This window comes from Ovis canadensis, chromosome 2 (genome assembly GCF_042477335.2).
Source record: "Ovis canadensis isolate MfBH-ARS-UI-01 breed Bighorn chromosome 2, ARS-UI_OviCan_v2, whole genome shotgun sequence".
In the NCBI taxonomy this organism is placed as follows: domain Eukaryota; kingdom Metazoa; phylum Chordata; class Mammalia; order Artiodactyla; family Bovidae; genus Ovis; species Ovis canadensis.
In genome coordinates this window covers 13,112,731-13,128,748 of record NC_091246.1, presented here as the reverse complement: position 1 = coordinate 13,128,748, position 16,018 = coordinate 13,112,731, and the positions used below count along the sequence as shown (strand labels likewise).

The 16,018-nt window shown below is 40.6% G+C and overlaps 1 protein-coding gene across 1 annotated transcript in view; it reads right to left on the bottom strand.

Annotated features, from left to right (window-relative positions):
• The window catches only part of LOC138433224 (thioredoxin domain-containing protein 8-like), a 36,704-nt gene extending 20,920 nt beyond the window's left edge, over nt 1–15,784 (bottom strand). Inside the window, exons 1-3 of the mRNA XM_069575454.1 lie at nt 15,761–15,784; nt 12,684–12,788; nt 4,094–4,153 (exon numbers count right to left, since the gene is read on the bottom strand). Of these exons, the coding sequence (XP_069431555.1) occupies nt 4,094–4,153; nt 12,684–12,788; nt 15,761–15,784 (189 nt within the window). The remainder of the gene's footprint in view (nt 1–4,093; nt 4,154–12,683; nt 12,789–15,760) is intronic.
• Between the last annotated feature and the right edge of the window lie 234 nt (nt 15,785–16,018).

Here is a 16,018-nt window from a genome sequence, read left to right as displayed (position 1 = left end):
AGAAAACGAAGATCATGGCAGCTGGTCCCATCACTTCATGGGAAATAGATGGGGAAACAGTAGAAACATTGTCAGACTTTATTTTTTGGGGCTCCAAAATCACTGCAGATGGTGACTGCAGCCATGAAATTAAAAGACACTTACTCCTTGGAAGAAAAGTTATGACCAACCTAGATAGTATATTCAAAAGCAGAGACATTACTTTGCCGACTAAGGTCCGTCTAGTCAAGGCTATGGTTTTTCCTTTGGTCATGTATGGATTTGAGAGTTGGACTGTGAAGAAGGCTGAGCACCGAAGAATTGATGCCTTTGAACTGTGGTGTTGGAGAAGACTCTTGAGAGTCCCTTGGACTGCAAGGAGATCTAACCAGTTCATTCTGAAGGAGATCAGCCCTGGGATTTCTTTGGAAGGAATGATGCTAAAGCTGAAGCTCCAGTACTTTGACCACTTCATGCGAAGAGTTGACTCATTGGAAAAGACTCTGATGCTGGGAGGGATTGGGGGCAGGAGGAGAAGGGGACAACCCAGGATGAGATGGCTGGATGGCATCATAGACTCGATGGACACGAGTCTGAGTGAACTCCGGGAGATGGTGATGGACAGGGAGACCTGGTGTGCTGCGATTCATGGGGTCGCAAACAGTCGGACACGACAGAGCGACTGAACTGAACTGAACTGAACTGAACTCAAAGGTCTCTTTACAACTCACACTTAGACATGGAGTGGTATATTGTGCATTTTAAGTAAGGCTTATGTGTTTCTTTCTTATATGCCTTACACCTTCTTTTCCCTGCCCATTTCTGTAAAAGATTTTGTAGTCATGAGAAAAGAAAATATATAAGAATCCCAACTGTTCTAATCCATTACAATCTGATTTCAAGTATCACTTTTTTGTTTATCTTGTTTAAGAGTCAAGCGAAAGTTAGCCACCCACAGTTCAGTTCAGTCGCTCAGTTGTGTCTGACTCTTTGCAACCCCATGGACTACAGCACACCAGGTCTCCCTGTCCACTGCCAACTCCCAGAGTTTATTCAAATCCATGTCCATTGAGTTGGTGGTACCATCCAGCCACTGCATCCTCTGTCGTCCCCCTTTCCTCCTGCCTTCAGTCTTTCCCAGCTTCAGGGTCTTTTCAAATGAGTCAGTTCTTCGCATCGGGTAGCCAAAGTATTGGAGTCTCAGCTTCAGCACCAGTCCTTCCAATGAATATTCAGGACTGATCTCCTTTAGGATGGACTGGTTGGATCTCCTTGCAGTCCAAGGGACTCTCAAGCGTCTTCTCCAATACCACAGTTCAAAAGCATCAATTCTTTGGCACTCAGCTTTCTTTATAGTCCAACTCACATCTATATATGACTACTGGAAAAACCATAGCTTTGACTAGATGGAACTTTGTTAGCAAAGTAATGTCTCTGCTTTTTAATATGCTGTCTGGGTTGGTCATAACTTTCCTTCCAAGGAACAAGCGTCTTTTAATTTCATGGCTGTTCACAGGATCAAAACAAATCTTTCCCCTACTGCCCACCCCTACTCCCAACACACACTAAATGATAATTTTCATGACCACAGTAATGACAACAATGAATACATTATTAGAAAACTGTGCATTTTGTCTCACCTTAAGAGACAAAGAGCTATAAAAATCAAAAAGTGAAACAGTAAGTAATGCTTCTGAGGATATGAAGAAATAAGAAACCTCTTACATTGCTGGTGGAAATGTAAGATGGTGTAGTACTTTGTATGATAATTTATAAATTCCTCAATAAGTTAAATATAGAGTTGTCGTATGACCCAATAATCCCACTCCTAGATATATAGCCAAGAGAAATGAAAATATATGCTTAAATGTTTATGTCAATATTAGTCATAATACCCCAAAGTTGCAAACAAACCAAATGTCCATAAAAGAGTGAATGGATAAAAAAGAGGTAGTAAATTATTCAGCAATAAAAGGGAATGGAATACTGATACATGCTACATCATGGATAAATCTTGCAAACTTATGTTAAGTGAGAGAAGCCAGTCACAAAAGACCACATTTTCTATTATTCCATTTATATGAAATGGCCAGAGTAAGCAAGTCTACAGAGAAGGTAGACTAGCAGTTATCTAGGCTTGAGGTGGTGGATAGAGGCGACTAGGGGGCATGACTACTAAAGGGGGCATATTTCTTTTTGGAGTTGTAAATACCTTCTAAAATTGATTGTACTGATAGCTGCACAAGTCTTTGAATATCTGACAGATAATAATCCTAGCTGTTTATTCTCAATGCATGGTACATGATTCAGCGTAAAGGACGATTAAACACTGTCACACTTTGAGGGAAATAGAAAAATGGAACTTTTATTACATTCTGGGTATAATGCCATATATTTCATGTCTTTTATTTTTTCATATTCTGTTAAATATTATTACTTTGTTTTACATATAGAGAAACTGACATTTATAGAGGTTAACAGATAAGTGGTCAGAAAGCTGTTAAAGGGCAGAATGGGTAAATAATAGATTGTTTAATTAAAAAGCTCAAATTCAATCCAATGTATGCACAGGCCACTTATTACTGCTATTTTTCCTCATTTTAAAATAACAAATACTAGGAAGAATAAGTTTTTAGACACATTGTATGTATTAATAAGCACATGTTGATTGAAAACTTGAGGCTGATTATTTGGCAGGGGTGGGGGCAGCGGGGCTGGGGTGAGGAAGAAAGACTCTAGAGAAGAAAGGGAAAGCTTTCCTGGAATTCCCTGTGATGCTTAAAATACCCCCCCCACACACACACACAAACAGAACTCCACAAAAAGCATAAGCTATAGAAAGGGGAAAGCAAGGTACGTAAAAATGTCTGTAATGCACAGAATTGGATTTTAGAAATTTATTAATAATCTATCACAGGGGTGAAATTAAAAGATGCTTCCTCCTTGGAATGAAAGCTACAACAAACCTAGACAGCATATTAAAAAGAGAAGCATCACTTTACTGACAAAGGCCTGGGCTTCCTGGGTAGCTCTGCTTGTAAAGAATCCTCCTGCAATGCAGGAGACGCTGGTTCTATTCCTGGGTCAGGAAGTTTCCCCTAGAGAAGTGATAGGCTACCCACTCCAGTATTCTTGGGCTTCCCTGGTGGATCAGATGGTAGAGAATCTGCCTGTAGTGCGGGAGACCTGGGTTCAATCCCTGGCTTGGAAAGATTGCCTGGAGGAGGGCATGGCAACCCACTCCAGCATTCTTGCCTAGAGAATCTCCATGGACAGAGGAGCCTGGTAGGCTACAGTCTGCAGAGTCACAAAGAGTCAGACATGACTGAGCAACTAACCACACACGGTTATTTCAGTTGTCATATACAGATGTGAGAGCTGGACCATGAAGAAGGCTGAACAATGAAGAATGGACGCTTTCAAATTGTGGTGCTGGAGAAGACTCGAGAGTCTCTTGTATAGCAGGGAGATCAAACCAGTCAATCCTAAAAGAAGTCAACCCTTTCAATATTCATTGGAAAGGCTGATGCTGAAGCTCTAATACTTTGGCCACCTAATGCAAAGAGCGGATTCACTGGAAAATACCCTGATGCTCAGAAAGATTGAAGGCAAAAGGAGACGAGGGCAGCAGATCATGAGATGGTTAGACAGCATCACCAACTCAATGGACATGAGCTGGAGAAAACTCCAGGAGATAGTGAAGGATAGAGGAGCCTGGTGTGCTGCAGTCCATGGGGTCACAAAGAGTCAGACACAGCTTAGCAACTGAAGAACAACAACAGGGGTGAAAACCATTTTTCACTTTGAGCCCAACTCTAACCAACTGGTATTGTCTGTCTAGAGCAACTCTGTTGGGTAGGACTGTGGGGCAGAGTCAAGAGCAATTGATGAAAAACACTGGACTGATCAGTGAATTCTACCATAGTATGGGAGAAGGGTACATAGCGGGAGAGCCACATATTTGTTGTCTTTTAAAGAATACAAAACATACAAAAACCTTATGAGGGCGTTTACTACTTCATTACACTTCAAATTGCTTGTATAATCACTGAGACAGCATTTCAACACCACACTGGATTTTATGAATCTACAAGGAGGGATTTAAGATTCTTACCCGAGCATTGTCCACATCCACATTAGCAAACATGACGCTTCGGTATTGCACAGACATTGCCTTCAAAAGAATAAAAATTTCCCATTAGCTTTATGTTAAGATTAAATCACACACTAGCAGTGTCTTTTAGCAAAAGCAAGAACCAAACAGAAGAGCTGAGAAAGAGAGCTAAGCATCATCCTGACACTACTGCCTAGAATCTTAAGGACAGAAGTCAAGGGCTGGGTGTTGCCAAAGTCAAGCAAAGATCAATGGCAGAACCAGAGTCTAAAGTCTGTGTTACGTTTCAAAACTAGATTTCCCAGAATACTCTGCCAGTTGTCTTCCTGTTAGGTTCTGCCAATGGGAAGCATTTGCAAGAAAATGGAAAATGGGAATAGGGAAAAACAACTCTTCTCTGCTTCTGTTCCAGACATTCTGGAAGCATCTTTGACAGTGGCGGAGATAATGGTAGTGGTATAATGGGTGTACGGTGATGGATGCAGAAGCAGCCTGTAAATGTCAGCTCCTGGGATAGTCTTTTTTTCCAGACAGCTGTGCTTATTCTTTAAAGGTACCTAGTGGCATATTGATTTGTTTGCATTAACATCATATCTCAAGCATTCCCACCGACCTGTTTCAAATGAAACCTCTCTTCCATGGTGGTGTGAGGTGTCTGGAGCATGGCCAAGTGGAGGCAACAACAGACAGAGCTGTCACTGGGGGCTGCTCCCAGGACAGGCAGGAAGCAGCATGATATGAACTGATTAGGTGGACAGTAGGTGCAGAGCTCTGCTGAAGGGATTCTCTCCAATTGTATATCCATGGACTGTGCCCTAAGTGGGAGCTCTTTCTTCAGTGGTTCATCAAGATGGGGAAATGGGGGGAAAACTCTTGGATAATAAATATGGAGGCCTTTGATATTTTAGAGTACTTTTCAGATTAAAAAATAGAGGCTGATTTTGATCAGCAGCATCTCCATGCCTGGCAGGAAGATGGTGCTGCCCAGGAACTCTGGGGAAACTGACTTGTACTTTTCAAGTTTAAGATATATGGATGCTCCCTGGTAGCAGTCAGGCAGGGAAATGGATTTGACAGATATGGACATCTGATTCCAGAGTCAGGTTCTATTGATGAACTTTTCAGAGTCTCCCAAGTCTGGCAGGAAATGGATAGGGTTGTCATTTTCCTATTGAGTAGTAGCCAGAAGACCTGGTACAGATGTGGGTTTCCTGCTACACTGCCTTCCCTCTCTATTCCATACCATCCACAACTGACCATCCTCTGTCCTCAACAAAAACTCCTCTTTCTGCTCTATTCTTCCTCCCATACAAACTGTTACCATCTCGTCACCTATTCTGTTGATCTTAACTCTAAATTGTCTCCTGAATTTGATCTTTCCTTTCTCCTCCCCAAACCACCACCTTAGTTCTGGTAAACCCATCACTGACATTGTTGTTAAACTTGGATTACCTGCCTCAGCCTTTCCAACCCATTCTTATACAAACTGCCAAAAGTATTTCCCCCAAATTCACAGCTGATCATTCCAAAACCCTTAACACTCTTCTTTATGACTCTGCTGCTGCTGCTAAGTTGCTTCAGTTGTGTCTGACTCTGCGCAAGCCCATAGATGGCAGCCCACCAGGTTCCACCGTCCCTGAGATTCTCCAGGCAAGAACACTGGAGTGGGTTGCCATTTCCTTCTCCAATGCATGAAAGTGAAAAGTTAAAGTGAAGTCGCTCAGTCGTGTCTGACTCTTTGCAACCCCATGGACTGTAGCCCACCAGGCTCCTCCGTCCATGGGATTTTCCAGACAAGAATGCTGGAGTGGGGGTGCCATTGCCTTCTCCGTTATGACTCTACAGCAACTCACTAAGCTATAATACAAGGGTCTTATCCCTCTGGGCTCAGCTTCCTTTTCAGGGCTCAGCTTCCTTCTCAAGGCTCATGGTTGCCACTTCCACTGTATAAACTGAAAGCTAGCCTCACAGAGTACTTGCCTTCTCATGATCACACCATGCAATTTCTCAACAAATTTATAATTTCCCTTTTCTCAAAAATGCTCTTTTTGGGGATCTATGCTTGGTGATTCTCTTAGCCCAGAGTCAGCAATCTTCACCCTATACACCAAATCCAGGACTCCACATGGTCTCATAAATAAAATTTCAGTGGAACACGTTTGCCCATTTATTGCCATCGCTTGCTTTTGTGCTACAACACCAAAGCTGAGTATATATAATATAGACCATACAGCCCATAAACCTGAAAATATTGACTATCTTTAACCTCTGCAGACAAGGTTTGCTGGCCCTTGCTTTCAGTCCTCAAGGCGCAGATAAAATGGGACCGTGGAATTCACTTAAAAGACTTAAAAGCTTTAAATCACTTCTTAAAAACCACTTTTGGTTATGATTTACTTTTTTCTTGTTACCAGGCATCCTTTAGTAGAGACTCTGGGCGGTCAACTTTCAGTTTTTGTGTATTTGAAAATATCTTGGATTCTTCCCCACCTAGAGTAACGGTGTAGTCAGCTTACTTCCATTCCACCTTTCTGCAGAGCCTGGAAAAGGGAAAAGGGAAAGATTCCTCGGATTCCCTTGCAGCTAGAGTTCTGGATGCAAACTGGTTTCACCAATGAGACGCATGCAGGTAAGACTGGGAAGGCAGAAGTGAGACGGAGCTATTTTCTTTTTGTCTTTGGATGTTCCTGCTGGAGAGCAAGATCATGAGTGTTTTTGTGCTGGAGGTAGCAGCAGCTGTACTAAAGGGTCCAGTGGCCCAGCATCAGCTTCCAGATTCTGGTTCTAACTCCCCAGCTGCTATTGTTGTTGTTTATTTCTCCCAGTAGTGGCCTCTCGTCTCCTCTCATATCTCATTATGGCAAAGTTAGGATCCCCTCAAATGGGTCTGTGGTGCTCTTGAGTCATTCTTGGGGTTCCAGTCTGGAGCCCATTCATCCAGCCTTCTAATGATTTTATGAGCATTTGATTCCTCATATTAAAGTGTTTTTTTTTCCTGTCTAATTTGGTTCCTGTTTCCAGTTTTTGAGCTCTGACTGATACAGTGCCCTAGAGTAATAAAAGCCTTTTCTCCAAACTCATTATGTACTCTGGGTTTTTAGAAAATGACACAGAATACATAAACACATTCTCTTGTAAAAGTTCAAACATCACAAGAAAAATAAAGCAAAATATGAAATTTCCCTATTCTAAATCCTACTCCAATTTTCACTCCCTTTCATGAAAAAAAATCATTTGCTATGCATTTTCTGCTCCTCTTTGTCTACATATATACTGATATATACACACACAGATACATGCTGCGTGCTTAATTGCTCATTCGTGACCCCATGGACTGTAGCCCACCAGGCTCCTCTGTCCATGGGGATTCTCCAGGCAAGAATACTGGAGTGGTTTGCTGTGCTCTCCTCCAGGGGTCTTCCCAACCCAGGGATCGAACCCAGGTCTTCCATATTGCAGGCAAATTCTTTACTGTCTGAGCCACCAGGGAGTCCTGGTATATGTGTATATATATATATATGTATGTATATTTATCTCTCCTTTACATAAATGGTACTTTTATATTTTTATATTCTTTATTTATATATAAGTACATATTTATATTTATCTCTGTATATTTATCTCTATGTGTATATATATATATATATTTATCTCTGCTTTACATAAATGGTACTATAGTCCATAAATTTTCCTATATTGTCCTCTTTTTACTTAATTCTATGTTGTCTTGGAGAGAATTCCATCATTATGTATGGGTCTACTTGACTCTCTTTATCATCTGAATAGTATTTCAGAGTGTGGATACACCCAAGTTAAAAACAAAACAAAACAAAACTGTGTGTGCATCAGTCTGGATTCCAACAGAAAACAGCACATTCAAGTTAGGATAATTTAGGGAAGTTTATCACCAAAGGGCTAAATATAAATAACTATAAAGTTAAGAATGGGTGTGGAGGAGCTGTGAGAGCCTGGACACAATTGTGGCAGAGACTTTACCATCCTCAGGGCCTAAAGGTATGAAGGGAAGAAGGGGTCACTAAGCCTGAGCCTAAAATGCCTTGTTGGCCAATGAAATCTGATCAGCTTTGACTTTCAAGCAGGTGAGGATATTTATACTCCTAAAGCTAAACAATGGAGAGCCTTAAGTTTTAAGTGTCTGAATAGAGAGGCCTGCCAGATATTAAAATATTCTCTGTAGATATTCTAATAATTTTAGGCACAGAATAGATGTTGATATGTGAACCATGAACTTTCAGATGTTCAAGCTGGATTTAGAAAAGGCAGAGGAACCAGAGATCAAACTGCCAACATCATCAAAAAAGCAAGAGAGTTCCAGAAAAACATATATTTCTGCTTTATTGACTATGCCAAAGCCTTTGACTGTGTGGATCACAACAAACTCTGGAAAATTCTTAGAGATGGGAATACCAGACCACCTGACCTGCTTCCCAAGAAATCTGTATGCAGGTCAAGAAGCAACAGTTAGAACTGGACATGAACAACAGACTGGTTCCAAATAGGAAAAGGAGTACATCAAGGCTGTATATTGTCACTCTGCTTATTTAACTTATATGCAGAGTACATCATGCAAAATGCAAGGCTGGATGAAGCACAAGCTGGAATTAAGATTGCCAGGAAAAGTATCAATAACCTCAGATATACAGATGATACCACTCTTATAGCAGAAAGCGAAGATCTAAAGAGCCTCTTGATGAAAGTGAAAGAGGAGAGTGAAAAAGTTGGCTTAAAACTCAACATTCAGAAAACTAAGATCATGGCAGCTGGCCCCATCACTTCACGGCAAACAGAAGGGGAAACAATGGAAACAGTGGCTGACTTTATTTTCTTGGGCTCCAAAAATCACTGCAGATGGTGACTGCAGCCATGAAATTAAAAGACACTTGCTACCTGGAAGAAAAGTTATGACCAACCTAGACAGCATATTAAAAAGCAGAGACTACTTTGTCAACAAAGGTCCGTCTAGTCAAGGCTATGGTTTTTTCAGTAGTCATGTATCGATGTGAGAGTTGGACTATAAAGAAAGCTGAGTGCTAAAGAACTGATTCAGCTTTTGAACTGTGGTGCTGGAGAAGACTCTTGAGAGTCCTTTGGACTACAAGAAGATCCAATCAGCCAATCCTAAAGGAAATAAATTCTGAATATTCATTGGAAGGACTGATGTTGAAGCTGAAACTCCAATACTTTGGCCACCTGATGTGAAGAACTAATTCACTGGAAAAGACTCTGATGCTGGGAAAGATTGAAGGTGGAGGGAGAAGGGGATGACAGAGGATAAGATAGTAGGATGGAATCACTGACTCGATGGACATAAGTTTGAGTGAGCTCCAGGATGATGGACAGGGAACCCTGGCGTGCTGCAGTCCACGGGGTCACAAAGAGTCAGACACGACTGAGTGACTGAACTGAACTGATGTCATGTAACGAATATCTTTATCTGAATACGTGTCTTTTAAATATCAAAGTTTATGACTGGTTAGAATGAATTCAAGTAGACTTAAGAGTTTAAGTAAAAAAATTGAAATGTTAGAAACCCTGCTGAAAAATAATAGATTTTCAGTTGTGTAGAGAAAACGGAACTTTATAATTAAGGTAGGAGATTGCATAGAATGGACCGTAAATGTGAAACTCCTATGCAGTAAGGAGAAATGAAGAGGAAATGTCCTGAGTTTCTTTCTGCAGCATGTTGTACACTCCCCCCACCAAATGGTGTAAACACTTAAATGGGGTAACAGAAAAATTAACTAGATGAAACACTGTATAGACATGAAAATTATAATCTGGAGAGTTGATAAAAACATAAGCAATGTGTATACAGAAAAAGACCTGACTATAAATATACGATTACAATTAAGTAGAATATTTTACAAAGAAATTTTATAAAGGAGCTCAGATATGAAAGGAATAAGTAAGACATAGGATTTCTTCTGATAATAGGGTTGAAGGATTCATTTCCGTTCAGTCACTCAGTCGTGTCTGACTCTTTGCGACCCCATGAATCGCAGCACGCCAGGCCTCCCTGTCCATCACCATCTCCCGGAGTTCACTCAGACTCGCGTCCATCGAGTCCATGATGCCATCCAGCCATCTCATCCTCTGTCGTCCCCTTCTCCTCCTGCCCCCAATCCTTCCCAGCATCAGGGTCTTTTCCAATGAGTCAACTCTTCGCATGAGGTGGCCAAAGTACTGGAGCTTCAGGTTTAGCATTATTCCTTCCAAAGAAATCCCAGGGTTGATCTCCTTCAGAATGGACTGGTTGGATCTCCTTGCAGTCCAAGGGACTCTCAAGAGTCTTCTCCAACACCACAGTTCAAAAGCATCAATTCCTCGGTGCTCAGCCTTCTTCACAGTCCAACTCTCACATCCATAAGTGACCACAGGAAAAACCATACCCTTGACTAGATGGACCTTAGTTGGCAAAGTAATGTCTCTGCTTTTCAATAGGGTTGAAGGATTGGGGGTAGTTTATTCTTTTTTATTATAGTTTAAAAAATACCATGTTCATCTGTAATCTATTCCAATATTTGGAAGTTCTGAACACTAGAACTTTGGTAAAATGTCATTATTATGAATAATCCATTGCTTTATGCAATTGTACTCTTTTGCACATTTTGATGATCCTTGTAGAATTATCCACAAACAAACAGCATTAATCTGGTGTGTATACTAATGATCTAATTAGATCTCACTGAATTATCTTCAGGATAAGCAGGATGCTTCCAAAAAAAACTATGATTCCATGGAGAAGATTTTAAATGTAATTAGGTCCCATTTGTTTATTTTTGTTTTTATTTCCATTACTTTAGAAGATGGATCTAAAATGATATTGTTGTAATTTATGTCAAAGAGTGTTCTGCCTATATTTTCCTTTATGGTATTTGGATTTACATTTAGATCTTTAATCCATTTTGATTATTATTTTAATACCATTTTTATATGGTGCTAGTGCGGAAGAGGAACTAAAAAGCCTCTTGATGAAAGTGACAGAGGGGAGTGAAAAAGTTGGCTTAAAGCTCAACATTCAGAAAACGAAGATCATGGCATCTGGTCCCATCACTTCATGGGAAATAGATGGGGAAACAGTGGAAACAGTGTCAGACTTTATTTTTTGAGGCTCCAAAATCACTGCAGATGGTGACTGCAGCCATGAAATTAAAAGACACTTACTCCTTGGAAGCAAAGTTATGACCAACCTAGATAGCATATTGGAAAGCAGAGACATTACTTTGCCAACAAAGGTCCATCTAGTCAAGGCTATGGTTTTTCCAATGGTCATGCATGGATGTGAGAGTTGGACTGTGAAGAAAGCTGAGTGCCAAAGAATTGATGCTTTTGAACTGTGGTGTTGGATAAGACTCTTGAGAGTCCCTTGGACTGCAAGGAGATCCAACCAGTCCATTCTGAAGGAGATCAGCCTTGGGTGTTCTTTGGAAGGAGTGATGCTAAAGCTGAAACTCCAGTACTTTGGCCACCTCATGCAAAGAGTTCACTCATTGGAAAAGACTCTGATGCTGGGAGGGACTGGGCGCAGGAGGAGAAGGGGATGACAGAGGATGAGATGGCTGGATGGCATCATGGACTCGATGAACGTGAGTCTGAGTGAACTCTGGGAGATGGTGATGGACAGGGAGGCCTGGCGTGCTGCGATTCATGGGGTCACAAAGAGTCAGACATGACTGAGCGACTAACCTGAACTGAACTGAGTGAATGCTATAATTTCATTCTTTTACATCTAGCTGTCCAGTTTTCTGAGCACCACTGACTGAAGAGACTGTATAGTCTCTTCTCCATTGTATAGTCTTGCCTCTTGATAAACTGATCTTGATAAATTGATCATAGGTATGTGGGTTTATTTCTGGGCTTTCTATCCTGTCCCATTGATCTACATGTTTGCTTTTGTGCCAGTACCATGCTGTTTTGATTACAATAGCTTTGTAGTATAGTCTGAAGTCAGGGAGCTTTATTCCTCCAACTCCAATTTTCTTTCGGAAGATTGCTATTTGCTTTTTTTGTTTCCATGCAAATTTATAAAAATTTTGTTCTAGCTCTGTGAAGAAAGCCATTGGCAATTTGATGAGGACTGCATTGAATCTGTAGATTGCCTTGGGTAGTACAATTATTTTAAAACAAACTTATGCTTACTAACGGAGAAAGGAGGGGGAGGGATAAATTAGGAAGTTTGTGTTGGGATTATTTATTGGGATTAACACATACATACTGATATACATAAAACAAATAACCAACAAGGACTAGGGGCACTATATTCAATATTTTATAATAACTTATAAGCAAAAAGAATATGAAAAACATATCTCTATCTCTATATCCCTATCTATCTAACTGAATCACTGTGCTGTATGCTTGAAACTAACACAACACTGTAAATCAGCTATCCATCAATAAAATTTTAAAAATTAAAATAAAAATAGTAATAAAGAAGTGGGCACTAAGTGGGGGAAAAACTATCACCCTATAATGGCTCATAACTGCCAAACTTTTAAGATTTATTGGGAAAACTATTCGAGGACTTTAAATCCCTTCTAAAAAACTGTGAAATAGACATGATACTTACATGAAAAACAGGATAAATCCTTTTGCAAGGACCACACCATCTTGCTGAGAATTCAACTACCACAAGTTTGTTTCCAGCAGCTTTCAAAAACGCTTTAAATTCATCCTGAGACCAGAACATAAATGAAGAAATGTGTACAGTCACTGAATCTCATATAGTCATGCAAGGCACAAAATGACAGCATAGTTATGGTGCCCTACACCATTGTTCTACAGGGGACCCCATCTTTCCTAAATGTCCCTGCAAGCATATATATATTTATCTTCCTAAGTATGCATAAATGATGATAAATCCACACAAAACCTTTCAGTTCAGTTCAGTCAGTCACGTCCAACTCTTTGCGACCCCACAAAAACTCAGGATTCTATTTACCAGATGGATTGGTAATGATGGTTGATAATGGCTGGATACCTCTGGTAAGAGACTGAGATCAGTCAATGAGAGATGAGGGGTAGAGGGTGAGGATGAATGGGTGTTCAAGGTGGATATCTACACCTGATTTTGTAAAGCAAGGACCTAAACACGCATTAACAGAGAAATCTAAACAGAGAGCTAATTTAGCACCTTTAATCATTTCTTGTTTTTGTTTTTTTTGGGGGGAGGAGAGGCTGATCATTATTAAAGCTATAGTTAAAACCATACATTTAAGGATAAGACATGCTTCTTGCTGAATGTCTTAAGTGAATTTTCTATCAGCTCTCTGTATCATCTAAATAAAGTAAGGTTTTCCTTCTGGGACCTCATGTCATGGTATCTATGCTTTATTGCTTTGTGAACAATGTCCTACACTACTTATTTCATTCATGACTTGGCTTTCCAACAAGTCCCCTACAGAGCTCAATCCTGATTCACTTCAGTGCCTTCATGGCCCCTAAGTGGCACATGGTAAGTACTCAGGGAACATTTAGTTGACTAAATGAATAATCTGCTAATACACCATGTTCTGCTCAGGATTTATTTTTCCTTTTCTCACTGGAATTGCAATAATAGTACCTAATTTACTCTGTGGCTGGTATTCTCTTCCTTAATCTTTACAAGGAAGAGAATGCAATAATACTGCATACTTATTATTATCCCCATTTCACAGATGAATAAAATAACATTTTAAAACTTTCTCAAGGTCAACCAGCTGGTGAGTGTCATAGTTGGGATTACTAACCTTACTAGTTTGACTCCAAGGTCCATTTCCTTAACCACTATAGAAAATTGCCTCCTGAGTTCTTTATGGTAATGGAGCTCACTTTCTCTCTCTCTCTTTCTCTCTAGCCCAAATGCCATCCTTCACTCATCCCTGGACCACTAATTAAGATGGAGGGGTGGGATCAGTAATTGAGTTAAATCAATGGGGGCCTATCACTGGAAATAGGGATGGGATTCATTCCATACAGATGGAATACACTCTATAATAGGGGAGTCCTGACAATTACACTGTCATTTGATTTACTTTCAGGAGATGAAACTGATGACTCAAAGAAGACATGTTCTTCCTTTAATAATATGCCTCCAAGAGAGAAGTGATTAACTTTTCAGAGAGCCACACCACCTCCACTTCTCACTTGCTTCTGAAGTTGTAAGTTAGATGTCATCCTCAGAAACCCCCAGCTCTTCACTTCCCAGTAGTTGTTAGGGTATAAACTGACCTAGTTGGTCCCACGAACTTGGCTAAGTTCTCTGTAGGTAATACTCCCATGGTACAGAGTGATCCCACATGTACCAGGTAAGGCCTACTCTGTGCTGGGTACTGGACACACTGCTAGGATACAGCATGGACAAAAAGACAAAACATTCCACCCCCTCCCTTCATGAAGTCTGCATTTAGGGGAAAGTCAACAGTAAGATAAGTGAAATATATAGTAAATTTGTGATCACTGCAAATAAAGAAAAAAAGTGAAAGTCGCTCAGTTGTGTCCAACTCTTTGCGACCCCATGGACTATACAGTCCACAGAATTCTCCAGCCAGAATACTGGAGTCGGCAGCCGTTCCCTTCTCCAGGGGATCTTTCCCAACCCAAGGATCAAACCCAGGTCTCCCACATTGCAGGTGGATTCTTGACCAGTTGAGCCACCAGAGAAGCCCAAAGAAAGAAAGGAGAAGAATAAAAGAAGAAGGAAGGATGAGAGCTGGATTACATTTGCAGTCTGGGTGGCCAAGGACCACCTGGATGTAATATTTGAATGAAGGCATAAAGGACACAATAGGTCCTCAGAATAGGTACCTAAGAAGATGGAGAGGGCTTCTCTGTGAGATTCCCAGGAAACCAAAAAAAAAAAAAAGAAAAGAAAACAATTAGTAAAATCATTAGCAAGTGTATGCTATTTTAAAAAATGGCCATACCTTCTTTCAATCTGGTTGGTCTCATATTTGTGATCTTAAACTCAAGCGTGTTTGGGAAAGTGTCAAAAGTCTAAGTCTGAAGGTGCTAGTGGAGGGAAGACCCAGGCCCTACACATCCCCCTTCCCTCTGGCTCCTGGTCCCTCTGAAATGAGTGGGTGTCAGAATGTCTGGATGCTAATGCGTGCTTCACCTCTCTACTCTTTTAAAGGCAATTTTCTTCTTTATAAATAATTATCCTTGGCCTTTACATGTATTGAGATCTGCTGCAGCAGTACCACTGGACAGTGGATGGAAAGCGGCTCTATGAAATACCACCTCAACAATTATTAATGCCCCCATTCCATTCTACAGGCATGTCTAGGGGTTCTCTTTCCTAGAATAAGAGGAAAATGTGGACTATTGTACTTCCAGAAAAATTTCCAGGTACAACCAAGGTAAAATCGGTGGGATCAGATACAGAATGGGATGTTACAAGCTGGTCTGGATCTAGCTAGAGAAAAAGCAAGAAATGAGAAGCAGGAAGGGATAAAACTCTTTCTGATCAACTTTGCTCTTGGCTGTTCTCCAGAGAATGCCATCCCTCAAGAAAAAGCATGAAGAAAAAGCATTAAAAAAACAAACTCTTCTTGCCTCGGAGCAACAAAGGAGTACTGCATGGAGGAAATATTACTTAAAGCTAATCAAATCTGCTCTCAAGACGGTCTCTTTTGAAATACTTCTTGAAGCCAAATAAATACTTGCCATGTCTCTAATATTCTGCACCATGATTTACACCTGGGAATTGCTGACAAAACTCTTCTGTTGGTTCAGCTGGCAGACTGTAGCTGTCTCTTACCAATTATAGGATCCTGGCCGGAGTATAAGGGTACCTTCTCTATGACATCACTGAACATGACATCTTAGAACCTAGAACTTTGGAAGACATGGAGCTAATTTCATTTTTATGCCGTAACTACTTGGTCAGTATGTGGTCAGTAAGAATCGGACAACTGCTGGCCT